This window comes from Dryobates pubescens, chromosome 30 (genome assembly GCF_014839835.1).
Source record: "Dryobates pubescens isolate bDryPub1 chromosome 30, bDryPub1.pri, whole genome shotgun sequence".
Lineage (NCBI taxonomy): Eukaryota > Metazoa > Chordata > Aves > Piciformes > Picidae > Dryobates > Dryobates pubescens.
Window position 1 is genome coordinate 7,257,176 of NC_071641.1, and position 25,803 is coordinate 7,282,978.

A 25,803-nucleotide genomic window follows, 5' to 3' on the forward strand; every position below is an offset into this window, starting at 1 on the left:
GCTGTGGTCTTTCCTCGTTGCTTCACTTACAGAGCTTGAGGACATGCTGCTCAGCTGTGCCATCTTCTAGCAGCACATCTTTGCTCAGCTGTGAAGAGCCTGAACTTTCCTCAACTGCAATCTCAGTGCTACACCCGACCAGCTGCAGCTGGAGCCACACGGCAAAGTGCTTTAGATACCATCTGCACTGAAGGGGAGGCAGGAGCTTCACACACAGAGGCAAAGTCTTAACAGTTTGTAGGGCCAGCCCCTAGAAATGTTGAAGGGTGTTGAGGCCCCATAACAAGCAAAACCTGCAGACCCTGTGAGGAGCAGCTGTGTGAAGGAGCCATGGATCAGCTGAGGGATGAAATTCAAATGGTTACAAAGATATTTTTACTTATACAGGGCTTTGATCATTGCCAGGACGCAGATGCTGAAGTCTGCCTCGATGTTCTGACACTGTTAAAATGCCATGCAAGGTGTGGAGAGGTACCTCAGCCACTGCTGTCAGCTCAGCTTCGATGCCCCCTGCACCAGTAACAGCAATGATGGTCCCAGGGTATGTTGGTTTTACTGGGATGGAACCCCAGGCCAGCTGAGCTGAGTTTGCTGCAGGTGTATCCCAGACCACAAACATCCTGCTGGCTATAAAGGGTGTTTGCTGGGGACAGGGACTCCTTCTGTTTCTCTCCATCCCTGCAGAGGCTTGGTCCTCACCTTGCTCCTGAGGGCTGCTGTCCTGTTTGTTGTGGCTGCTGCACACCTGCTGGGCTGAGTAGAGCTTTCTGTGCTTTACACGAGGGTGAATTTGGCTGTTTCATCACAACTATTTCCATTTCACTCCACAGGTCTCTGCTGGGGAGGGGGCACTGGGTGATAGGACAACTGCTGCAGTTTAGCTGTGGACTGAGGCTCAGGGGAGACATGGGGCCAGCTGGAATGTTTCCAAAGGAAATGCAGGGATTTCTTCCCTACCTGGACTTGCTGCTTCCCCTTTGTTTCCATGCAGGGAGCCAGGATGGTTTCCCTGCTTTATTGTGCTGTTCAGAGTTAATGATGTGGCTACTCTCTGCTTGCTTGGCTGGCAATATTTATGGGTTGCAGTAATGTGCCTGCTTGCAGGATTCCCACCCTCCCTGGTGTTGCCTTCCAGCCAGGAGCAATCCTGCAGACACAGGCAGTGAGAGGGGTCTGAGGGGTGCACAGCAAAGCCCTGAGACTGGAGTGGTGTCTGATAGGATCAAAAGGTACTGACCAGCCCAAGTGTTCCCAAACAGCCCAGCTGGGCAACCCTTTGTTTGCAGCCCAAGGACCCACTCTCAACCAGCCCTGGGCAGTAGGTCTCTTCTGCTCTGGCAGGGGGATTGGACTCAATCTTCAAAAGTCCCTTTCAACCACTACCATTCTGTGACTGTGGTGCTGGGCTCTAGACTCTCCACAGGTTTGCCATGCCTGACTGTGGGCCCCTGCACTGGGCTGCCCTTGGTGCCTGCAGCAGCACCCAGCTGCCCTGTTCTGTGCAGTGCCCAGCCCATGTGGTGCCCTCCCAGTGTCCTCATATTTGCATCATCCAAGGTATGGGACATTTTCCCTACTGAGCTGTTTGCAGCTCCCCCCATACTGAACCATGTTCTGGGCTCAGGGATGCTTTTAAGGTCACAAATAATTTAAAGAGCATTCAGGTATGACTTTAGGAGTTTGGGGTTTGAATCTTGCAGGCTTCTCTCCTGAGGGTCTGAGTTTGCATGGTGTAGAGCAATGTAAAAGGAAGCAATAGAAGTGAAGATGGTGAGACATGGGCAGTCAGCTGGGAAGCTCATTACCTGCATCTAGTGATGGTCAGTGCTCCCCTGGACTAATTTCAGATGCCTCAGGTCTTGCATTTTCTAGACAGCTCTCCTGGACAGTTCTCACAGCAGCTACATGCTGTAGATTCAAATCATTTTGTGCACAAAACATCCCATAATGGACAGCAATAAATGGCTGTTGAATGACAGACTCAGCTAGGTTGGAAAGGACCTTTGAGATCATCGAGTCCAACCTACTACCCAACACCATCTAATCAACTAAACTATGGCACTAAGTGCCTCATCCAGTCTTCTTTTAAACACTTCCAGGGACGGACTCCAACAGCTCCCTGGGCAGCACATTCCAATGGCCAATCACTCTTTCTGTGAAAAATGTCTTCCTAACATCTCTATCCAGCTCAGAAGAGTATCAAATGACTTAAATAAAGGACATGTCCCCAGCAGAGCACTCTGAGGGCTTCAGGACCAGGTCTGACACACTTCCATTTGACGTTAGCAACCTGCAGGCTGACGTAAGGCTCAGACATGTGAGCACCAGATGTGGTTTCCATCTCTGCTTCCCATGGCTCCAGGAAAAGAAACTTAGAGAGCAGTCCCCTGTGTGGCCCTTCCTTGCCCCTAAAGTGTCAACTGAAAAGCCAGTGACAGTGCTGAGCATTTCCTTCAGGCTGTTTTGCAGTCTGGAAAGTACAAAATGGCTCATTGAATCAGAGGCTGGGATAGGCTCACAAAGCCCACTAAGATCCATTTCTGAGGAGAACAAAGTCCAGCCCTCAAGGTTATATAAGAGCTTTCAGGCAGCAAAACATTACACTGCATTTCAGGGGTTTAATCTGATATACTTTGGGGGTTTTGTTGTTTTCTTTTTGCCTTTTTTTTCCCCCCCTGCCAGTATAAAAAGCTCTTCATAAAGATTGCTCTAATAAAAGCATAAGCCAATTAAGTGAAGCCATGAAGACAGTGATGAAAGTCAGTCAGACATCATTATGGAGGAATTGAATAACCACTGTGTGAGTGCTTCCTCTATTTTCCCTCTGCCACAGACAGGGAGCCCTTCCCATTTGGATGGGAATTGGAGCTTTGATTGCTGGCCCCTGCACTGTTGCAACCCTGAGGAAGCTTTGGTTGCCGTAGCTCTGCATGTTCCTGGGATGTGTGCAGGGAGGGAGATGTGCCACAGGGAGAGAGATGTCCCACATCAAGGAGACAGCAGACCAGTAACACAGATCCAATGGCTAGCAACATCTGCTCTAAAAGAAGGAATTCTCTGTACCACTGACCACACATTATTCAGGACAGAGATGCATCTTCCAGCAGACATTCTAACCACAGCCTGCTCTTTTCCAAGCATGGTGCAATTAATCTTAGACACATGGTCAAAAGGTGAGCTCCTCAAAAATCTAAAATCATCATGCAACATTTACCTGACTTTGGTCATAATTGCTGTTGAGGTTGAACATGCTCAGGATCCTGCCTCCAGCCTTTAGCAGCCTTGCACCCAAAACTGCACCTCACCTAAACTGCTGAGAATGACCCAGTTGCAGGTTCACCCTAGCCCTGTGGGCAGCAAGAAGCTCATCACAGGAGTCCCTGCACAGCAGAGGCAGGAGCTCCAGACTGGGGGTGCCTTTGTGATCATGGAGCTGGTGCAAGTCAGTCAGGCTGCAGCAGCGCTGAGCTACTGCCAACGGCTGTCCCACAGCACCATGAGCAACAGCTGCAGGTACCAAGCAGCTTCCACAGCTCACAGATCCCACTGTGCCCTGAACCTGTCCTGTGCCCACTGCCCAGCTCCTTGAGGTCATGATTCTGCCCAAACCAGGGTGCAGATGATTACCAGAGGTCCAGCACTAGGAGGACCTCAGTGTTCATGGCTGGCAGCAGGCTGACACCAAGGGCAGCAGAACATGACAGGAGTGTAGTGTTTGTTCGTTGTCTAAGAAATGAATGGAAATCTGTTTCCAGTGAATATTCTCAGGGCTGTGGTCCAGGGAAGTGTCCTGACCAAAGCTTTCAGGGGAGAGAGGGGTGCAGTTATTTTCTTCAGATAAAAACTAAATTTGCTTCTAGCCAAAATTTCACCAGAACCAACCCCTACAACAGGCAAGCTCCATAGACCCTTCTTCCATATCTCCACTGAAACCCTTTGTGCTGAAACCTTCAACCCTGCCTTGCCTTCAAGCTTCCCAGCTGCAGCCCATATCCCCACCACTGACACTGGGAGGGTATGAGGCCAGGTCACCTCTAAAGCCATGTCCCTCAGCACTACATCTCCAAGGCTTTGAAACCCTTCCAGGGATGGGGAGACCACCACTGCCCTGGGCAGGCTGGCACAGCCCTTGACAACCCTCAGGGGGAAGAAATTGTTCCTCATGTCCAACCTAAACCTCCTCTGGGGCAACTTGAGGCCGTTTCCTCTTGATCTGTTGCTTGTTCCTTGGGAGGAGCAACTAACAACACATTGGAGCATGGGTTAGGACTGCAATTGCCTGAACATAAGCACAATTTTTCCATGGCACCTATGCAAGGGGTGGCATTGTTTTCCAAGCTGTGTAGTGAAATTCCATGGAGAGGGGGATGCTGTGCAGTTATGTGAACCTCAAGTTTATTGGAAAAATTCAGCCTGAAGATCATTTTTTTTCCCCCTCCTAGTGGCAAAGCTGCTCAGTAAAAACTAACCTGATTCTTGAGCCCTCTTGCTCAAACTTAATATTCAAGGCAGGCATCAAGACTGGAAATACTCAGACTGCACTGTCTGGGTTACAAGTACTGGGAAAGCAGCAGCTGTAACAGCAAATATCAGGCAACCTGAGCTGGTGGTGGGGTTTTCCCTATAGTAACACCAACAGACACCCACAAGTCTTCCATCTCTGAGTTGGGGGAGGAAGAGAAATGACCCAATCTCCAGCCAGACTAGGCCCAGGGGCCAAAGCTGTGAACCTCTGGAGCTGGAGATGGCACTGATGTGGGTAGAGCTGGTGGAGGTGCAACAGTTCTTGCTTGCCAAGTGGGATGCAAAGCAGCACTTTGATACCAATTCCTATTTCCCCATCATTGTACTGGAACCTCTCTGGTCAGTTACCCACTGCAATATCTGGAGCAAAGTTAAGCACCAGCTCTGCAGAGCATTATTTAGGTTTAACAGTCCTCTCACATCATTCAGACTTCAGCAGGGTTTCACCTACTACTCTTCCATCATTGCCACTGGCAGAGTTTTACATTTGGACTTAGGTTTGCCTTTTTCACCCCTCACAGCTCAGGTACAGCTCTTTTCATCTGAGTTTATTGAGTTTCAGAGCTGCACAATTTACCTTCATAAAACCAGCCCACATTCCCTCCACACCACCTCTCCCTGCTCTCCAAAGTGCCTGGTGACATGTATCTTCCATCATTATAGTTGGCACAGCACAGAAGTTCTGCTTCAGTCAGCCCTGCTTTTTTAATTGGGGACATTACTGATTGGGTGTTGCCTTCAAAGGCCACAAAGATGATCAAAGGGCTGGAAGCCCTCTGCTATGAAAACAGGCTGAGAGAGCTGGGGTCATTCAGCCTGGAGAAGACAAGGTTCCAGGGAGACCTTGGAGTAACCTTCCAGTATCTGAAGGGGGCTGCAAGAGAGCTGGAGAGGGACTTTTGACAAAGGCATGGAGCGATGGGATGAGGGGTGATGGCTTCAGTCTGGGAGAAGCTGGATTGAGATGGATGAGACATGATGAAGAAATTCTACCCTACGAGGGTGGTGAGGCACTGGAACATGTTGCCCAGAGAAGTTATGGAGGCTCCAAACCCGGAATTGTTTAAAGCCAGGCTGCATGGGGCCTTGAGCCATGTGGTCTGGTATGAGGTGTCCCTGCCCACGGCAGGGAAGGTCAGAACTTAAGGTCCTTTCCAACACAAACCATTCTGTGATTTGATGGGATGAATGAATTCTGGCCTTGGAGAAAACAGCAACACGCTGGCTGCAGTTAGGATCTGCTGCCTGAAGCACAGTAGTCTGAGTTCTGCAGCTGCTGAGAATCCCCACACACATCCATAGGTCCCAGAAATCATCACACCTCACTTCAAATTCAGCATTTCTTGCTTTTGGAAGCAGCACAGCTTCTGCTCTAACCTGTTATGGGCTGAGCCAGCTCTCAGGAGCTCTTGCTGAAATGCTTTACAATGATGTTGTAGTTCACACTCCTGTTTTCTCAGGTTGGACTCCCTCCTTTTCTTGAGGAAGGGATGGGATTCACAGACAGCTCAGTCAGCGGCCAGGCACTGTTTTCCCTCCCTGCAGCTGGGCTACTCTCATGCCGTAGCGCTTCCTCTGCCAAAGAAGCTGGCAAGGCTCCTCTTCCTTGTAGCACTTGCTGCCTGGGCTCTTCAGGAGCAAGTCCTTGCGGTATGCAGCCACTTCCCATCCCAGTTTCCTGCTCCTGAGCACTGCCAGGCTTTTCACCTGGATGCCATATGGCTGGGGATCCCTTTCCAGCTGCATGTAATTTGACACAGCTTCCTCCAGCACGCCCTGACTTTGATGTCATCACCGTGGGCTGACGTTTGTAAGACTTGTGTGCCAAAAACACAGCAGCACAACGCCCCCTCCTCTTTTATCTTCTTTTTGTTTGTTTGTTTTCCCCCCCTTATGCGTGATATCTCAAGACACATCAGGATAATAAAGTTGATCAGCTCATCTTTGATATCTCAGATGGCTGCATCCAGGTAAAGTCATGGTGTCTATGGTGCAACTTCATGCATTAGTTGTCTTGGGAGCTGCACAAACCTTAGAGGACACTGCCCAGAGGAGTCCAGCAGTATTCAGTGTCTCTAGGCATGAGTGTATTCTCCGCTGCATCTGTCTGTCTGTCACAGATCACTACTACAACATGGGGGACAATACCGTGGGATGATGAAGCCGATGGTTCCCCAGGGCAGTGGTACCTGACAGTATTTATCTTTCACAGAATCACAGACTGCTCCCGGTGGGAGGGGACCTTTAAAGCTCATCCAGTCCAACCTAGAGCAGGTTCCTCACACCCCCAAACAACCTCACTTGCAATCATTCCAGGGAAGAGGCATTTCCCACCTCTCTGGGCAACCTGGGCAAGGTTCTCACCACCCTCAGTGTCAAACATTTCTTCCTCCTCTCCAGTCTTTCTCTTTGAGTTCAAACTATCATCCCTTGTCCTGCCACAACAGGCCCTGCTCAAAAGTCTGCCCCCAGCTTTCAGTTCAGCCCCTTTAAGCACTGAAAGACCACAAGAAGGTCTCCCTGGAGCCTTCTCTTCTCCAGGCTGAACAACCCCAACTCTCTGTCTGTGCTCACAGCACAGACTTTCAGCCCATCCCATCGTTGCTGTGGCCTCGGCTGGCCCCCCTCCAACATGTCCATGTCTCTCTTGTGCTGAAGACTTCAGACCTAGCCCCAGCACTGCTGGTGGGGTCTCAAATCTTTGCTTTTGGCTATTGGGAATAATTCTGCCTTTCTTTGATCAAGTGTTGGCTTTTCAGCCCCAGGCACATGCTGCTGTCGCTCACTCTTTGCACGGGTCCCAGCTGTCTGGTCCTGTGCACATTTCCAGTCACCGTGGCTTCTACTCTCAGCCCTCCCCCTTATTTATGAAACACCTTCCTGGACTGGACACCTTGTGAAGTCCCAGCACAGCTCCTGGTTTATGAGCCTTTCAGGTGAAACTGCTTTTCTCTGGCACAGGAAACTTCCCTCACCCCCGCAGAAGCAGGGGAGTGGTTTGCCTGACGTCTCCTCACCTCGGGAGGGACTCATTAACTGACCCTATAGTCCACGATTATGTAAAATGCAATAATGTTTGTACAAACCACACCTGAAGGCCCATCTGGACATGCATTTCCTTTGCCTCATGTTGGGCATTGTATGTGACTCACACTCCCAATACAGCCAAGAGCTGAGGAGCAGTTACAATCTTCTTGTTTCTCTGACCAAGTTTTCTTGGCGAGTATGATGTCTTCATACTCATTCTGGTGGATGCTTCAATCCTTGGTGATTGCCCTTACACCTCTACTACTGTGTGTGTCACCTGTTGGGACACTCTGGACCACCAGGCTCTCCGCCATAGCACCCCCAGATCTGCCTCCACATGTTATTTCATGCTCAGTTTGGTGGGTTTGTATCTAGTTTGGGTCTCCCATCTCCCTGCCCTGCTCCATGACCCTCTGTCCATACCATCTTTCAACAAGAGTTTCCCCAGCTCCAAAGCTCCCTAACACCTCCACTAGCCACAGGCTTCTGCACACCGTGTGCTCGTTCCTGACCTGCCATGCAATACAGAGACCCCCGGGAAGGGAGCCATGCACAGCGTGGCAAAGGGCCGATCCATCGCCTCTCTGGCTCCTGAAGCAAGATACTGTCAATATTCCCGCACAAAGAGATTTTGTGAGCTGAGACTCCCCCGCTGCACTCCCGGACTCTCTGGGCCGTTTTACGCTGCTGCTACCTAGGTCTGGCTGCAAACCACAGCGCGCCCGACACCGCTCACCGCTGCCCCCCACCCTCCTTCCCCGTGACAGCCCCGCGGGAAATGCACTGGGTCCGCTCCCGGAACAGTGACCTGCGTTAGCTGAAGCCACTCTGGCAGCACCGGGAAACCGCCCGCGCTGCCCCGGGGCAGTGCTTAAGGGTCTGTGCCCCCTTGCTGAGGCTCGGGCTGACTGGTGATGCTCGTCGGCTCGTACTACCGGGGTCAGCAGCTGCGCTGCCCTCCGCCGGGTGATTCAGGAGGAAAGTCCCGGGCTGGGAAGAGACCCAGAGGGCCGGGCACAACCTCCCCAGGAGCTGCTCTCGGACGGGGAGCAGGGCTCCCGCCGTCGCCGCGCCCCGGGGTAGGGCGTCCGGTTCCCCCGCAGGAGGCGGCGCCCGGGCGACGAGGACTCCCTGCCCCTCCGGGCTCACCCCCCTCCCTGGTCCGGTCCGGACGCACCCCCGCGCAGGTGGGACCCACCACCCTCTCCCCGGTGGCTGCAGGGCCGCGGGCCAGCGCCGCCGTGCCCACCCCCCACCCCGGGGTGGCGTTGTCCCTTTAAGCGCGGCGCGGGGCCGTTATGACGTCGCGGGCGCAGAGCCCTAGCCCGGCCCGCCCGCCACAGCCGGGAGCGGCGGCGGCAGCAGCAGCAGCACCAGTAGTGAAGAGCAGAACGCAGCGCCTAGCCTAGCGCCTCAGCCTAGCCCCGCCGGGAGCGCCGGACTCGCCGCCCCGTCCCGCCGCCCTGCCATGCGCCGCGGCCCGGCGCCAGCCTCCGCCGGCGGGAGCCGTCCCGGCAGCAGCGTGACGGCGGCGGCGGGCGAGCGCTGATCGCCGCGGCCCCGCCGCAGCAGCCGCAGGGCGGCCGGCCCGCCGCGGCGCGGATGTCCGCGGGGCTGCCCGCGCCTGGAGGACTCGCCGCCGCCCGCCCGCGCTGACGGGGCGGGCCAGGCGCCCCCGCTCGCCGCAGCGCCCCGCGCCCGCCCCCGGGCTCCCCGCAGCGCCGCCGCTTCCGCCCGCCAGCCGCCAGCGCCGGCGCCATGGCGGTGAAGGGGGCCGCGGCCGGCGCCGGGGTGCTCCTGGTGACGGCCAACGTCGGGTCCCTCTTTGACGACGTAAGTACCGCGGTCGCGCGTCCCGCCGCTGGGGAGTAGGGGGCACACCGCTGGGGGCTCGGGGCAGAAGCGCTGCCCGCCTCCGGTCTTAGCACCGCGTCCCGCCCGCTCCAGCCACCCCGTCCCGTCCGCTCCGGCCCCGTCCGGCCTCGGGTGCCGGCGGCAGCGCTGCCCGCTGCGGGTCCGGAGGGAACGGGGGGGCTCTGCTGCCGCTGGGAGCACGCAGCGAGGCGCTGGGGGGGCAGCGGGGAGCGGGAGCGGTCTCCTGGGGGTGCCATTGTCGCAGCTGAGCGCGAGATGTGGTACCGCGGTTAGGTCTGGCCGGTGACACCCTCCCGGGCGGCTCGGTCCGTTAGCGGTAGCTCCGGAAGGGGAGCAGCGGGGAGAGCTGCGGGTCTCGTTTGGGGGGGAAACGGAGCCTGCCCTGGGGAGTCCTTTCCGGGCCGCGGCTCGAGCTGCCCGGGGACGCCCTGCCCGCCGGGACACAGAACGCTGTAACTCTCGCTCGCATGAGAAGGGCAACGTGTGCTAGGAGCAGCTCTGCAGCAGCCCGGTGGCACGGCCCGGGCTGAGTGCAGTTCAAAGCTCGGAGGTGTTTGCTCGAATTCAGGCAGATTCAGGCAGGTCCCTGGCAGGGCATCCGGGCGGGTGGCCTCTGCTGTGTCTTAGGTGAATGCTGACATCGCGGCGGTGAGGGGCAGAGCGCAGCTGGACCCGATTGACGCTGGTGTGTCCCGAGCCCTAAAGGCAGCGTTCCTGTGCTGTTTGCACAGCCGCCAACATGTGGCTAAGGACTGGGTCCAGGCTTGTGCTGCGAGTCGTTCCCGCTGCCCGTGCTAGGGCTGGAGCAGGGTGCGCAGATCTCTGTGCCACAGTAACGGCGCTCTGCATGTTCCCAACGATCTGCAGCCTGTCCTTTGTATTCGCGTCGGTTCGGAGGCTGTCCTAAAGCACCCGCTCTGTTTTTGACACCTGTGTGGTCAGAGGATGCAATTAATCTTTCCAAGTTTTGTAAGTTTTGTAAGCATTTGTAGCAAATGCTCTCCGCAGTTGTTGTTGTTACAGTTGACTCTGTCAGTTTCCTTTAAACGAGCGCTGCGAAAATGTTAATCTCACGGTAATTCTCACGATGGTGGCCCCTGGCTTGTACCATACCTGCGTGTGTGAGGGAAGCTGTGTGGTCTTCAGCAGGACTGGAGTAGATGCTTGCTGCCGGTGCTGTTGCCAAACCTCAGCGTGCCAGCTGCTCCTGCCCCAAGCCTGCTCTCTGACCCCAGACCGCTATCTCCTGAGGCTGACGCCACGGTTCAAAGTGCTTTCCTGCCCTCTCTTACTGCTGAGAGGGACAAGTAGCTCCTCTGGAGCTTTGCCCCTGCAGGCATCCTATGCCATCAGACCCAAGGCTCTTCTGCTTGTTCCTAGTTAGCATTTGTGGCTCACTGAAGAGTCTTTGCTCTTTATTGTCCTGTGTAACCAAAGAAGTAACACTTCTGCCTTTGCAAGTGACTCCCTTGAAACGCAAAATACGACGAGTCTTGTGCAGTAGCAAACTCAGGGTTACTTAGATGTGTTCCCCTGTAGGGTGGGGAATGGAAAGAGTGGTCTGAACTTCGATGATCACACTCCTGGTTTGTTGGTGTTGGAGGTGGGACTGGCCACTGCCCGATCAGGTTTCTGTGGTGGTGCTAGTGCAGCTCAGGCACAGTGAAATGACATTACCCTGGTCTGTGGGCTCGGCTTTCAAGCTCCGTGATGGAGCTGTTGGTGGCAATTCCTGCTTGTTGGGCTCTTTCTGCTCAGTTTCTCTGCTATGACCTGACCTGAGATTGACATTTATTTATTTTTGGTTGTGGACTCCTCCTTTGATAGACTTCACCTAAGCTGGGCTGGAAAACCAGTTCCAGTTTCTCTGATCTATTTTCTTTCCCTGTCTAATTTCCAGTTTCAGTTGGTGGTGCACATTTCAATGAAGCATGACATTTTCAGTCAAGGTCTGCTGGAACTCAGGATGGAGTGTGTTTTACCAGCACCACACAAAAGCCCTGAGGGGACAGGATGGTTGGGTCTGAGCATCCTGCACTGATGCCATCTTGCCTTTCTGATCCACTGCAGGCCTGTATTCCCCTGGGCTGCATCCCTATGTGAAGCTCCAGGGCAGGTGCCCCTGTGTAAAGGGCTGCTGTGGGTGGTAGGTTCTGGTGATGCAAGGTCTCCTGCTGCTACAACTGCCCAGGCCCTCTGAACCTCCTCTTGCTCTCACCCCACACTGTGGGGTTTTTGCTGCCTCTTTCTGTGCCAGCAAACCTGGAGTGTTGGCTCTGTGATTAACCTTCCTCTGGTTCACAGCCTGAGCATTTCTGTGTGGCAAAAGCATGGTGGGCACTTGAGATGTGATTGGTGTGAGCACTGTCTTGGGCTGGCACATGTGCAGAGCTGCTCCCTCATTGAGAGCAGTGTTTTGTAGAGCACTAATGCAAAATCTCATTGCAGACAGGCTTGGCTGGATGAGGAGGTCTTGCCTAGATCCCTGGTGTCCCTACCTGGCTATGCTTTTGCAGAGAGCAGGCCAGAAGCAGGCTCTGATAACATACTGGTTTGCTCCTGCCAGCCATCCCCTCCACTAATAGCCTGTTACTGTGGTGACCTGGGAGCTCATGAATAAACATGTTAGCAGCGAGGAGGGTCGGTGCGGGGCTTGTTTCGTCCCTCCAGTAGTTTTGCTGCTTCATTAAAATCGTTAATGAAGTAGTAGGTCCACAAATAGCCTTCCCAGTTCCATGAACACGTGCACCTCATGAATATGAATGCTTGGCCGTTTGGTACATGTATGTTTACCTAAGCATTTAATGTTTGTCTGGCTCTATAAACATTTCCTGTTGTTGATCACAGCATGCTCTTGCTAACAGCAGGAGATGGAGCTCCATTTACCTGTGGGTCACTCTTTTCCTTCCCTATGCTGATGCCCCTACCCATGGTGGGGGATTGAAACAGATGATCTCTAAAGGGCTCTTCCAACCTAAACCATTCTGTGCTGTGGGCTTCTCCCTCTCTCTCTCTCCCTTGCTGGTTTCCTTGCTTTGGTTCTTTCTGCTCTGCCAGCATTTCCATTTCCTTTCAGTGGCCCAGCACTGCTGTAGGGGCCACAAAATACATCTGCCTGGCACTAGGTTTGCTGTAGAGGGTGTGCCACCACAGCGTGCCCCCTTCTCCCATGTGCTGTATCCTTTTTGTTCTCTTCAGTTAGTTTTCAGTGGCTTAATGCTCTCTCTTTGCCCTTGGGACAAAAGCCTGGCAGTGAGGTGTGAACTTAGGGTGGGTGAGAGCTGTTGGATGGCGTTGGCTCGTCCTCCTGGGGGCTGTGTATGGGTGACCAGCACTGACATCTACCAGACACCCTGAGGCACCTGATGGAAACTCCTCTGGGGACCCCTCAGGCTTGGGAGCCATCTTGGCAGCCTCTCTGAGGTCTGCTTAGGAGGGCTTTGGGCAGAGTGGGGTATTTTTGTGTCAAGAAAGAGTGGGTCAGTGGAGAAGCCCTTTGTTTTGACTGAGGAATGGCTTGGAGTGCTCCTGGCCAGCATGCAAAGTGGGCTGGGCTGCAGATCTGTGTGCAGCCAACCTTCCCACCCTGCCTCCATCCCCCTGCCTGTCAGTGGGCTTGGGGAGGCTGGGGCTGTGTAATGGAGAGACTCCCCTCATTTCATCTTTGATGCTCAGTGTAGCAAAGGAGTGTTGGTTGCTCCTGCTGGAGGGAGGAAGGTGAAGATCTTTCAGTTCAGTTTTTGCTGTTATCTCAGGAGTTGTGTTGCTGTTTGCTGCATTTTTAGCTGGGTGCAGTCACAAGTACTGAAAAAAAAACACCTTGGTGCTCATAGGTGAAAACAATGTCTTAGTGTGGTACAGTTTTGGGCTTGTTTAAACCTCTGGGCATAGACCTTTAACCTAAAGATTTCCAGTATGTCCAGCAGACTTAGTCATACAAAGTTCTAGCATTTCTGCTCAGGTTGGAAGATAGTAATTCTTTTTCTTCCAGTTTCCTTTGAAATTGGAGCCTGAGCCAGGTAGGTACTCCTGAAAACACTTCCCTCTGTACCACTGAATGTATGTAGGTCAATGCAGTTCTTAAATACTCAGGACTTGGGCCAGAATAGAAGCATGAGGGTGACAAGAAAGGTAAAAAGCTAAATAGAATGTGGGATGTTATTAGTTTAAAAAGAGAGGAGGATGGGAGAAAGTAGGTTAGGGGATTGCTGTGTGGTGCTAGGGTGCTGACAGTCAAGGTCTTTAAATGACTAACTTTGTTTTTCTTTGACTGTACAAAACGTTTGTGCTAAGATGAGAACGAGCTTTTGCATTCCCAAGGGGCCTTAAACCTATCCAATATCTGGATGGAATTCTCCATTCTCACAGAGTACATGGAGGGCAGGGGGGGGGAAGTTCTTGTTCCAAGTCCTGGTTGTAGCAGCAGTAGTAGTGTAAATGTGCTTATTGCTTCGATTCTGAGTGTGAATTCAGAGGAACCTTTACTTCCACGAAGAGTTGCAGTCTGCCAGTTGAATTTGAAGTGGAAATACTTCCCATAATTTTTTAAAAGCAGCCTGCTCTTCTGATGGGTGATGATCACAGTATAGATGTCTCTGTGTCACACACACCTTCATGTTCTTAATCCTGATCTTAATGTTCTCATCCTGAAACAGTGGGTGTAGTTTTATTTAAGTAATCTCTAATTTCTCCTGATCTTTCTCACTCCTCACTTTCTATTTTCTGGTTGTTTTGGTGAAGTCTTCCTGATTTTTTTTTCACTTTGTGCACTTTGTATGAGTGCCAGTGGTAGCTCCTTAAACATTTTTGCTGTCTTCTGTGTGATCTTCCTGTGGCTAAACCTCAAGCCAGTGCTTTTCTTGCCGTCTCTGCTGTGCTCAGGCTAATGCAGTGTTTTAGAAGACTTTCTCATTCTACTCAATTCTAAATGTCCTTTGCAGGAGGTGAAATTTTGGGCTAGACCCGAATTTGGTGCTAGCTACAATTTCTTGAGCTTTGAAAATGCTGAGGAGGAGGAAAGTGCATTTGAAAACCCTTGCAGTGGTTGTGCATTTGAGAAATAAATATTTGTAATAGTTGAGGGATCTGTTGTATCTTGAGAACCAAAATGTTGGTAGCACGTTGCCAGCAGCATACAGCTGTTTGCCCAGATGTGCAGCAGGACAAAGCTGAGTGGTGGCCCAGTGTGATGGGGTTTGGCTTCTGAATAGTCCTCACTTTGTGTGCAGCTCTTGATCTGCTGCTGTGAGAAGGTGTTTTGATTTGCAGCCCCTTCAGTGCCTCTTATTTTCCTTTTACCTCGGGGAGTGAGGACATGTGGATGGGCAGCTGGCCTGGCACAGGTGGTTTGGTGGAGCTGCACCAGCAGTGAAGTTCATGCTGGGTTTTGTTCAAGTGCTTTTTCTTGCCATGCAGAGAAAGCTGTTGGTCTCATGCTTTGAGAAAATCTGTGAGATAGATGTGAGGATTGTACCAGTTGGTAGCTCTTTCTCAGAGCTTTATCTCTTAGTGTTGTAGTCTTTGGGTAGGTGATTGTGTCAGATACATACAGTGAGTGATGCACTCACAGGCCTGTGGCTTTGAGAAGGTCTTCCTTAAATCCTTCACAGTGTGCTTGAGGATCTGTATAGTAGTGTTGTCTTACACCTTCCTAAGCATCAGCTTCTTAGTAATGGGTAGCTCTTGGTGTCCCTCATGTAGGCTGGCACACCAGTATGTGCTGCCGGTGTTATTCCTAAGCAGTGCATCCATTCAGGAGCATCCCTATGCCCAGCTTTGTGCTGTGGGTCCAGGGCATGTCCCCACGGATATGCTGTGCAGGTCCTGCTCTCAGCCCCCTGAGCTGTGATAAGCAATGACAGCCAACAGCAAGAGGCAGAGCAAATTCCCCTTCCAAGTATAAATGAGGGTTGAGATCCAAAGTAGTAGTGCAGTAAAGCAGAGGCACATCGTTGTGCATCCACCAGCGGGTAAAATCCAACAGGTCTTGTCTGATTTGCTGAAGAGGATGGAGCAGGAGTAGCACAAGCAACACAGAGGGTGAGATTTTCTTCTGAGATGAAATTGTATGCTTTAAACCCCGCTTCTCAAACCAGCTGTTCCGTCCAGCAGGTATTTTGACAGTTCTCAGAGTTTTAGTCAGAAGCTTGTGCAGCGTTCAAGCAGGAAGCTCAGAAGATTGCCTTGCAGACCATCATTCCTCTCCTTTTCTGATGAGGTGTTACCATTAACAGCAAGGGCACGTGTTTACATGAGGAAGTAATCGTGGCAAAGTGCATGATGTAATTACAGTTTTCTGTTAGTGTGGCTTCTAGCAGCTGGAGCGGAGTTAGCGTCTGGTAACCTGCTGGCTTTCCACAAATTGCCGCTGTATCGGTGTGGTGGTTAAAGGGGATTTAATTCCCCAAATACTTGACTATGAAATGATGTAATGGGAGCAGGCTGATGCAGGAAGAAAGTCTTTATGCATGAGTCTGGTGTTCGTTTGCTCGGGTGAGCACTTGCGTGAAGGTAAATGTTAAAGGCCTTGTTGCCGTTTCCAAGGTTCTTGCCATAAATTCTCTGAGCACGGCTTTTGGCTTTGGTGGGAGTTGCTTGTAGAGCATCAGTCAAGTCAGACAGTCACAGAATGTTAGGGGTGGAAGGGACCTTGAAAGATCATCCAGTCCAAACCTCCTGCCAGAGCAGGATCACCTAGAGCAGGTCACACGGCAACACGTCCAGGCAGCTTTTGAATGTCTCCAGAGAAGGAGACTCCACAACCTCTCTGGACAGCCTGTTCCAGTGCTCTGTCACCCTCACAGTGAAAAGGTTTTTCCTTATGTTCACATGGAACCTACTGTCCTCCATTTTGCACCCACTGCCTCATCCTATCAATAGGTATCACTGAGCAGAGCCTGGTTCTGTCTTCCTGACGCTCACCCTTCACATGTTTATAAACAGGAATAAGGTCACCCCTCAGGCTCCTCTTCTCCAAGCTAAAAAGCCCCAGCTCCCTCAGCCTTTCCTCAGCAGGGACATGTTCCACTCCCTTCAGCAGCTTTGTGGCTCTGTGTTGGATGCTCTCAAGCAATTCCATGAGGCCCTTCTTAAACTGAGGGGCCCAGAACTGGCCACAATCTTCTAGGTGTGGCCTTACCAGGGCAGAGTAGAGGGGGAGAACCTCAGATTTCTTGAACTCTTTAAAGGGCTGAGCTGGTTGCTTTTTATTTTGCCTTTTCTGTAACTCATTTCGTCATGCTGTAGAGCTGCCACCTCGCAAACGTATTTCCTCTTTTGATCTCAAGCACTGTTGTTTTTTTTCCCCTTGTGCTGTGTGCTCTTAGCTCCTCCTGAAAGCTCTCCCCTCGTTCCTGATGGATTATTTAAAGCGAGCATGCTGCTCAGAAAAGTGGCCTTTTCATTTGCAGCTCTGCATGTGCCTCCAAGCTATGGAGAAAGGGAGGTTTGGTTACCCTGAGCACCTCGTTCCCTGCCCCCTGAAGCGGCAGCTGCTCAGCTGCTGCAGGGACTGACTGCATGTGAGAGGGCTCTGATTTATTAGTGCATATCCTTGGAGTGTGCTGAGTGATGAGCCTGTTAAAGGCAGAGCCAGGACAATGTGCTTCCAGCGAAGCAACAGCCTTGGTGTTACAGAGCTGCTCCATGTGGTGCGTTAACTTAAGCTTCAGAACGTCCTTGGGCTGCCTTGAATGCGATGAACATCTTGCTCTGTGTTCATGAGGTGATTCACAGAATCACCAAGGTTGGAAGAGACCTCAAAGATCATCAAGTCCAACCTGTGCACAGCCCTCATGACTAAACCATGGCACCAAGTTAAACTCAAAGCTGCTTCTCTGCCTGGAGATCGGCCCCCATTCCTTGGCATCCTTGTGATTGAGCTACTTTGGAAAGCAGGCTGGCTTTTAGTCTGCTCTGGGAGTTGCTCTTCATCCCACCCAGAAGACCAGCCGCTTAGGTTGTAGCTTTTTTTGTGTCCTCTGCCCCTAAACTCTTACCTTAGCTTGGAACAGAAGGAAAAAGGCTGGCAGGTCTGAACTGCCATCTAGTGAGGTCTGGACAGGCTGGAGAACAGGGTGAAGGTGAAGCTCATAAAGTTCAGTAAGGACAAAGGCAGAGTCCTGCATCTGGGGAGGAAGAACACCAGACACCAGTACAGACTAGGGTTGTCCTGCTGGAAAGCAGCTCCATGGAGAAAGACCTTGGAGTCCTAGTGGACAGCAAGTGATCCACAGGACAGCAATGTGCCCTTGTGGCCAAGAGGTCCAGTGCTGTCCTGGCATTAAGTGTGTCCAGCAGATCTAAGGAGGTTCTCTCCCTCTACTCTGCCCTGGTAAGACCACACCTGCAATACCATATCCATTTTAGGCTCCCCAGTGCAAGAGAGACAGGGATCTGCTGCAGAGAGGCCAACAGAGACTAAGAGGATGGTTGGGGGAGTTGAACATCTCTCCTATGAAGAAAGACTTTCTAAACCTGCCTGGATGTGTTACTGTGTGGCCTGCCCTAGGTGATCCTGATTTGGCAGGGGGGTTGGACTGGATGATCTCTGGAGGTCCCTTCCAACCCCTCACATTCTGTGATCTGTGTTAACCTAGCCTAATACTTCCTTTGACGTTTTCTAGCTATCTTCTTTCACTCACCTGGAGTAGGAAGTGGCCACAGAAAAACCAGACTCCCTGCCATTGGTGACTGCTTGCCTGGCCTGGGGTCATTCAGCATCCTTTTTGCATCTTTATTGCTGAAGGGGCAAGGAGTCTTCCTCAATGAGAGCTCAGGGAAATGTGTTATTGCCTGGTGTGGAAAGGTCAGCTTAAACACAGTACTCCTCAGACTGGGGAAGAGTGACTCTTGAAAGTTGAGTATTTCTTTTGCTGCCTTTTCTCCAATGGCATCTGGTGGTTATTCAGCACTTTTAGGACTGCTTTCATGACTTGTGTCTACTTTTCAAATGTTAATGTGCTGTTTGATCCCTTGAATTTTTACTATGTTATTAGGAGACCTCTCACAGCATCTATTGATAGCAAACAAAAGTGATCATTGCTTTTCTGTGCTATTTTGAAGTCGGATGTAATTGTTTTCATTAATGCCTCCGAGTTGTTAAGCATTTGCCTACGTGAGTCACTCAGTGGAAACAGACAGTACCTGTGAAAGGAGAAAACTAAAGACCTTTGACAGCACTAAAAGTGTTTGTTGGGGTTTTTTTTTCCCCCTCATGGTATAGGTCATGCTGATCCAAACAGCTCTGGGGCATTGTGACTGTTGCTGATACCTAGAGATTTACCAAACCTTGGCTCGGTTTAAGACCTGTGTGCTCTGGGAGCTGGAGCTTTCGTTTCAGGTTGTGGTTTGTGCTTGGAAGGATTTTTCTCTTTGGGTTTTGGTTTGTCTTCGGTAAAGCATCTTCTGGTCTTTTACTGCCCCTTTTCCCAAGTCAGTGAACAGCCTGCCTGCATTCCTTGCCAAACAGATGCTTTTAAAGGCTCTGCTGTCCCTGCCTTTGCCATCATCACTGGAGGTGTTCAGGAAGAGACTGGATGGGGTGCTTGGTGCCATGGTTTTGTTGATTAGATAGTGTTGCATGATAGGTTGGACTCGATGATCTCAAAGGTCTCTTCAACCTGATTAATTCTACTCTATCTCCACTTTCCTTGGTGTCATTGCAGTTTGCAGTCAAACATTTAGGTGAGGAGAGGTTTTCATGTGACTTGCAATTGTAGCAGGGATGGGAAAAAAAATGTAAAGCTAAAAGAAGTGATTGAGAGAACAGAATAGAATAAACCAGGTTGGAAGAGACCTTCAAGATCGTCATGTCCAACCTATCACCCAACAACACCCAACCAACTAAACCATGGCACCAAGCACCCCATCAAATCTCCTCCTGAACACCTCCAGTGATGGTGACTCCACCACCTCCTCGGGCAGCACATTCCAATGGGCAATCACTCTCTCTGTGTAAAACTTCCTCCTAACCTCCAGCCTAAACCTCCCCTGGCACAGCCTGAGACTGTGTCCTCTTGTTCTGGTGCTGGCTGCCTGGGAGAAGAGACCAACCCCCACCTGGCTACAACCTCTCTTCAGGGAGTTGGAGACAGTAAGAAGGTCACCCCTGAGTCTCCTCTTTTCCAGGCTAAACAACCCCAGCTCCCTCAGTCTCTCCTCACAGGGCTGTGTTCCAAGCCCCTCACGAACTTCGTTGCCCTTCTCTGGACATGCTCCAGCAAGTCAACCTCCTTCCTAAACTGAGGGGCCCAGAACTGGACACAGGACTCAAGCTATGGCCTAACCAGTGCAGTGTACAGAGAGGGAGCAGGATGGTGGTGGTGGGGTAGGGGGGGTATGCAGTTGTGCTGAGAAGGGGCATCTGTGTGAAGAGGGAGCACTGCATGCTAGCATAGGGGTCACCTGGCGTTTCCCTTCCCTGCAGTATCAAGCAAGGTGCTGGGCTCTGAGGCACAGGAGACCTCAGTCACGCTGCTGGAGCCTAGTTGTAAAGCAGTTAAAAAAAGAATCTGGAGGTGCCTACTGTTTTGAAAGCCTGTCTGCTGCCTGCTGCTCAGCAGCAGCTCCAGAAGTCTTGGCAGCATGGCATTTAGTCGCTGGGAGGAACCCACGTATGCTCAGTCTTCAGAGAGGCAGAGTTAAGGCACGTTAATTGGTAAAGGTTTGCCGATGCACGAGCAGAAGCCCTGCACTCTTCAGGGGTGTAGGAGTGAAGTGCACTGAAAGACACCGAAATGGGGCTGTTTGGGTGTTTTTCTTTGCAACACAAAATACCTGGTGTTAAATTAAGCACAGTTTTGGAATTGACAGAGCGTTGGGTTGCAGCGCTCATGGCTGCAGATCACCGTATGGTGGAAGTTGGGGTTCGGTTTGTGTTCAGGCAAGCAGAACCAGACCCTCCAGAAGACTTAGGCTGCCACTGAAGACATTTGTATGCTTGTGATGGGCTGCAGATGGGGTGTTCTGGTTCTGTCTTGCATTCATGTGCCAGGTTCTGCACATTGGCCACAACAACCCCATGCAGTGCTACAGGCTGGGGTCAGAGTGGCTGGAGAGCAGCCAGGCAGAAAAGGACCTGGGGGTACTGGTCAATGGTAGGCTGAACATGAGCCTGCAGTGTGCCCAGGCAGCCAAGAGGGCCAATGGCATCCTGGCCTGCATCAGGAACAGTGTGGCCAGCAGGAGCAGGGAGGTCATTCTGCCCCTGTATGCTGCACTGATTAGGCTGCACCTCGAGTAATGTGTCCAGTTCTGGGCCCCTCAGTTTAGGAAGGAGGTTGACTTGCTGGAAGGTGTCCAGAGAAGGGCAACAAAGTTGGTGAGGGGTTTGGAACACAAGCCCTATGAGGAGAGACTGAGGGAGCTGGGGTTGCTTAGCCTGCAGAAGAGGAGACTCAGGGGTGACCTTATTGCTCTCTACAACTACCTGAAGGGAGGTTGTAGACAGGCGGAGGTTGGTCTCTTCTCCCAGGCAACCAGCACCAGAACAAGAGGACACAGTCTCAAGCTGTGCCAGGGGAGGGTCAGACTGGATGTTAGGAAGAAGTTCTACACAGAGAGAGAGATTGCCTATTGGAATGTGCTGCCCAGGGAGGTGGTGGAGACACCATCATTGGAGGTGTTCAGGAGGAGACTTGATTGGGTGCTTGGTGCCATGGTTTAGTTGATTTGATGGTGTTGGATGATAGGTTGGACGCGATGATCTTGAAGGTATCTTCCAACCTGGTTTATTCTATTCTGTCTCTGAAAACTGGAGGGTTTTAGAGGGATGCTGTGAGGGTTATGAAGTTCAAGGTGGACAGCCTTGATGAGTAGCTCCTCAGCTGGAACAGATTGTGTGACGTTCCATTCTTAAAAGGCTTTGTGCTCAAGCTGAGTGAAAGCTGTCAGAGTAAGCAGCCACAGTGGGTCACGGGTGAGCCCCAGGGTGATGGCTCATTCTTTCCCCTCTGATTTGGGGAATGAATTATTTACTGGCTTAAGCACAGCTTGCATGGGCATGCACTGCATTTTGTTGCTGGAGAACTTCCTGGCTAAACAAAAGCTTGATTAATACAAGCCATGTGAGCCTCCTGCCCAGCAAGGGGTTTCTTGGCTTATGCGAGCCCAAATGAGCAACGGAACTAGCTCTTTAGATAGCTTCAGAAAGAAAAGACTGTCTTTACTTAGAGGAGTATGTAAAAGCAGGGAGAGATGCTCTGTCCCAGTCTGTCTTCACCAGCAGGTTGCAGAGGAGCAGCCCATCACAGGCACTGGGTGCCATGGGAACACTCTGTGTCCCAAACACCTCTGTACTGTGCCTGGGGTGGAGCTGCCCCTACTTGTTCTCTCTTGGTTTTCCAGTTTCCACTGCATTCTTGAAAAGAGCTCTGTTTTTATTGCCCTTGAGTGTATCAGCAAGTCACTGCACATGAATGGGTGGCTCTTTGGAGCACCTCCACACCGTGTCCGCGGCTCTCCTGGCACTGCCACCGATGAGCGGTGAGCAGCAGGCAGGCTTTGAGCGGGACGAAAGCCTCTGCTCTTTTCAGTGATCCTGTGGGAGCTTAGTTTGAAGGGGTTTGTGTTTTGTTCTGGTGTGGCACACTTTCTAATTTTAGAGGCTTTACCAGTCCCAGTGGGAAAAACAAAGCCAGTCTTCCCGTAGGAACATCTTGGAGATGTAGGCTGAACTCTTGGCAGTGTTTGTGTCAACCAAACACGAAGAGAAATTGATCAAAAAAAAAAATCACTTGAGGGAATTCTCTTCTCCTGAAGCACCACCAGCCAGTGTTAGCTGGATTTTAATCACTTCAGGATTCTTGTTTATTTAGGGACACCATTACTGCTTTTCTTGGGTTAACTGGGCAGTGAAGGCCTTCAGGTGTGATGTTGGGCAGGCTTCTGTTGCTGTTTGCTACAGGGATGGATCCATGTACAGAGAAGGTTCCTTTTGACAGAAGCATTGCCTCTTTGTGACCCAGATCCCCTCCCCCATTCAAAATGGCTTTTAAAAGCAGCTGTTCAAAGTGGAAGTGTTGGTCTGGAATTCCTGTCGCACTTATTTGAGGGGGGGAAAAATGCACGAACTCTATATACATTTAAATCTATTTATTTTTAACTTCAAATGTTGCCAGGCACATAAAGAAGTCAAGAACTGGGTGGAACAGTATGATAGGGCCAGCCCACTCACTTTAGAGAACTGGATGTGACCCAAAAATCCTCTGCTAGAGCAAGTTTGTTTTCCTGAACTGGTGGTGTTGTTTTTCTGGGCTGGAAGGACAGACCTTATCCAGGCTTGGCTCATTGCAAGACCATGAAGCCAACTCTCATTTGTCTTGTGGGACAGCAGTTTTCAGCACAAAGGAAGCAAAGCCCTTTCCCCTTCAGCTACCCTTACCAAATATTAAAGTATTTGTGATTGATGACCACCTTTTACTTAGCTCGACAAACAAAGATGTTTAATGTCCTTCAGGAAGAAATGGGACAGGAGGTGATGCCACGTGGGCTGGCTTGTTCTCATAGGCTATCAGGGCTATCACAGTGTCAGTAAAGTGCGTGGAAAACACAGGATGCTGGGTCAGTGAAGAGGGGGCTGTGCCAGCCAGGTGAAGGGATGGTTCCTTGGCTAAGTAGGTGGGATTTTGGTGCAAGGCTTGCTTGCTTCTATTGTTTAAAACAATGACCTTTTTTCCAGACAAGCTGGTTTTCCATTTGCAAGTGAATGTTTCCTTTGGTTGTATAATGAAAGTCCCTATGGAATAGCTAAGGGTTTGCTGTGTGCTGTGTTCAGAGCCACGCAGAGAAGGTAAGGAAGGAAACTCCTTCCAGCTGGAAGGGTGGCAGCACTTACTCACACAGGGAGCCTGGTGAGGTTTTTAACCTGAAGTTACTCAAAAGCCACAGCGCTGGGCAGCTGACTTGGGGTGACCTTGCTTGAGCAGAGGATTGGACCAGGTGACCTCCAGAGGTCCCACCCAAGCTCAGCCAGCCCCTGACTGTGCAGCCAGAGGCAATGTAGTCCGCTTGGCATGTTCTTGAGGCCGGTGCCTGTTGCTTTCCAGCGCTTGCAGAAGACAGCTGCCTGCTTCTCAGTTCACCTTTGTGGCAAATCCTCATTCCTTTTTTATCTGCTCCTCTATTATGGATGGAGGGATGTGGACCATTTCCAAATGCTTTGCAGAGTGGTTTTGGTCCAGGAGCTGGAACATGTACCTCCGGAAACAAAGGCTGAGCCTGTTCTGCTGTCCTGAGAACTGGAGGAAAAACATGCATGGTGTCTGTCAGCTCAGAGTTTCTCTGAATCTTCTGTCAGCTTCCTCGTGTGCTTTATGGGTGTGCTGAAACTGAACTCTCCAAGGATGGCTTTCAGCTCAGACTGGGTTTGTTTGCTTGCTGTTCTGCTGACATTTCAGCAGCAAGTAAATACGCTGTTCCCAAGGGCTTCAGAACCGGAGAGGTGGCAGAAAGACTGGAGCCAGAGGACAGCTACAAGTGTCTGAGGTGTCAGCAGGGGGTCCTGGCAGCTGAGGGACACAGTTTGCTCCAAAGGCAGACAGCAGAAAGCGATGAGACAGTAGAAAGGCTGCTTCAATTCTGTCTCCCTTTTATCTCCCACTGCTCACATGCATCACTGGAAGCACGACTGGCCCAGAGAACCAATAGGTCCCAATTGAGAAGTGGGAAGAGATGTTGTCACAATACCAAATGAAATGCAAAAAGGACTGTTCGTGTCCTGGTCTTTGTTTTTGCCCAATCAGCTGGTGCCACAGGGCAGGATGCAGTGTTGCCTGAATCTGCAGTGTTTCTCTGGCACTGTCAGAGTGCAGGGAGTGAAGCTCTGCCAGCGCTGAAAGCTCTGTGTGGCTCTGAGAAGGGGGTGTGGGCTCTGCCTGACGGGCTCTGTGGGGGTACTGGTCCTGAGCTGCAAAGGCACGTGATGGAGGTTGGCTGGGCTTGCTCGTGGTGCTCAGCAGGACCAGGCTTGCCCGGCGTGCTGAAGCTGCCTGGCATTGCCTCCAGCAGCAGGGCAGGTTCAGACCCTTCCCTCTGCAGAGAACAATTCCACTCCAGATCTCACATCTGACTGCTGCAGGACTTACCCGTGTTGCCTCATTCACAGCTGTGTCCCAGTGACATCTCCCTTCTTTTTTCCTGATGTATGGAGCTGCCCTGAGCTGGGAGCAGGGTGGCCAAGGGGTGTGCATCCCCCTGGGGAGGGGACAGCAAATACCAGCCCAGGGTGTTGTGGCTATGTTGGGTCATGGCCAGCTCCTCGGGGAGTGAGCTGTCTGTGGGAGCTGGAGACGTGCAGACACATGTGGTGGTTTGGAGGGTGCTCTGGGTCGTGGAGGAAAGCAAGGCGGTGCTGGTGGAGTCTCCTGAGGCCATGGATGTTTATAGCACTGTTCTCCATCTGCCCATTCCTTCTCTGAGTGTGATGCTTGAATCTCGGCTGTTCTGCAGGTTCTGGAGCTTCTGACAGCCTTCTCCAGCCACCCTGGCAAGCGGCCTGGCTGCTGCAGAGGGAAAGAGGGAGAGAAGGCAAAATCCTTGAGCAGTCCTTGAGAGTGGGGCTTTCTCCTGCTGTCAGGGACAATGGCTGTTGGTGGTGTGAGGGGCTTTCCAGGATAGCAGGAGAAGGGTTAAATGCTGCAGAGAGGAGAGGTGTAAGGAATGGGATGGTCAGGATGCAGGGGCTGATCCTGTCCTGCTATGAGGGGTTCATGGAGTGCTCTGTTGCTCTCAATCTGTTCTTCTGCTTCACCTCTACCTTGTTCTTAGATTCTCTCTGCAAACAGGCTATTCCTGAGCTGCTGCAGGAGCCCTTTATTGGCTCAGCAGAGGCTGGAGAAGCCAGTGCCTCACTGCACATCCAGACCTGAAGCAGCAACCATCATAGGGTGGGATGTGCTGGAGGCAGGTGGGAAGTCTCAAAGTTCAGATGGGATTTTGGAGCTCCTGGGTGTTTCATAGGGGAGGGTGTTCCCAGAACCTTATCGTGTTTCCCTTCATGGTGGTCAGCCTGCAAACAAGCCTGCTTTCACAGCTGTGTGGATCCCTTGTTGGAGCAGCCTCTGTGTTACCACTGCTTGAGGTTGGCAGATGTGGTTTTGTCCTGAAAGCCTGTGCAGGGCTGTGTCCTGAAGGCAGCAGCAACAGGGGCACCCCGCTGTACTATGCACTACAGATGCATGGAAAGCCGTGCTCTGTTCTGAATAGTTTGTGGCTTCTGGGCTCAGCTTCTGCATGGGATCCAGAAGTAGGGACAAGGATTAAAGCAGAGGAGGTGAGGAGTAAGTTCTTCTCAGAGAGAGTTGTTTGCCATTGGAATGTGCTGCCCAGGGAGGTGGTGGAGTCACCACCCCTAGAGGTGTTCAAGAGAGGATTGGACGT

The 25,803-nt window shown here is 51.6% G+C and overlaps 1 protein-coding gene across 2 annotated transcripts in view; it reads left to right on the forward strand.

Moving 5' to 3' along the window:
- Nucleotides 1-9,216: 9,216 nt before the first annotated feature.
- The window catches only part of INPP5A (inositol polyphosphate-5-phosphatase A), a 262,105-nt gene continuing 245,518 nt past the window's right edge, over nt 9,217-25,803 (forward strand). For both annotated transcript variants that reach the window (XM_054174722.1, XM_054174723.1), the window contains exon 1: nt 9,217-9,384. In XM_054174722.1, the coding sequence (XP_054030697.1) occupies nt 9,310-9,384 (75 nt within the window). In that variant the 5' untranslated portion in view covers nt 9,217-9,309. The remainder of the gene's footprint in view (nt 9,385-25,803) is intronic.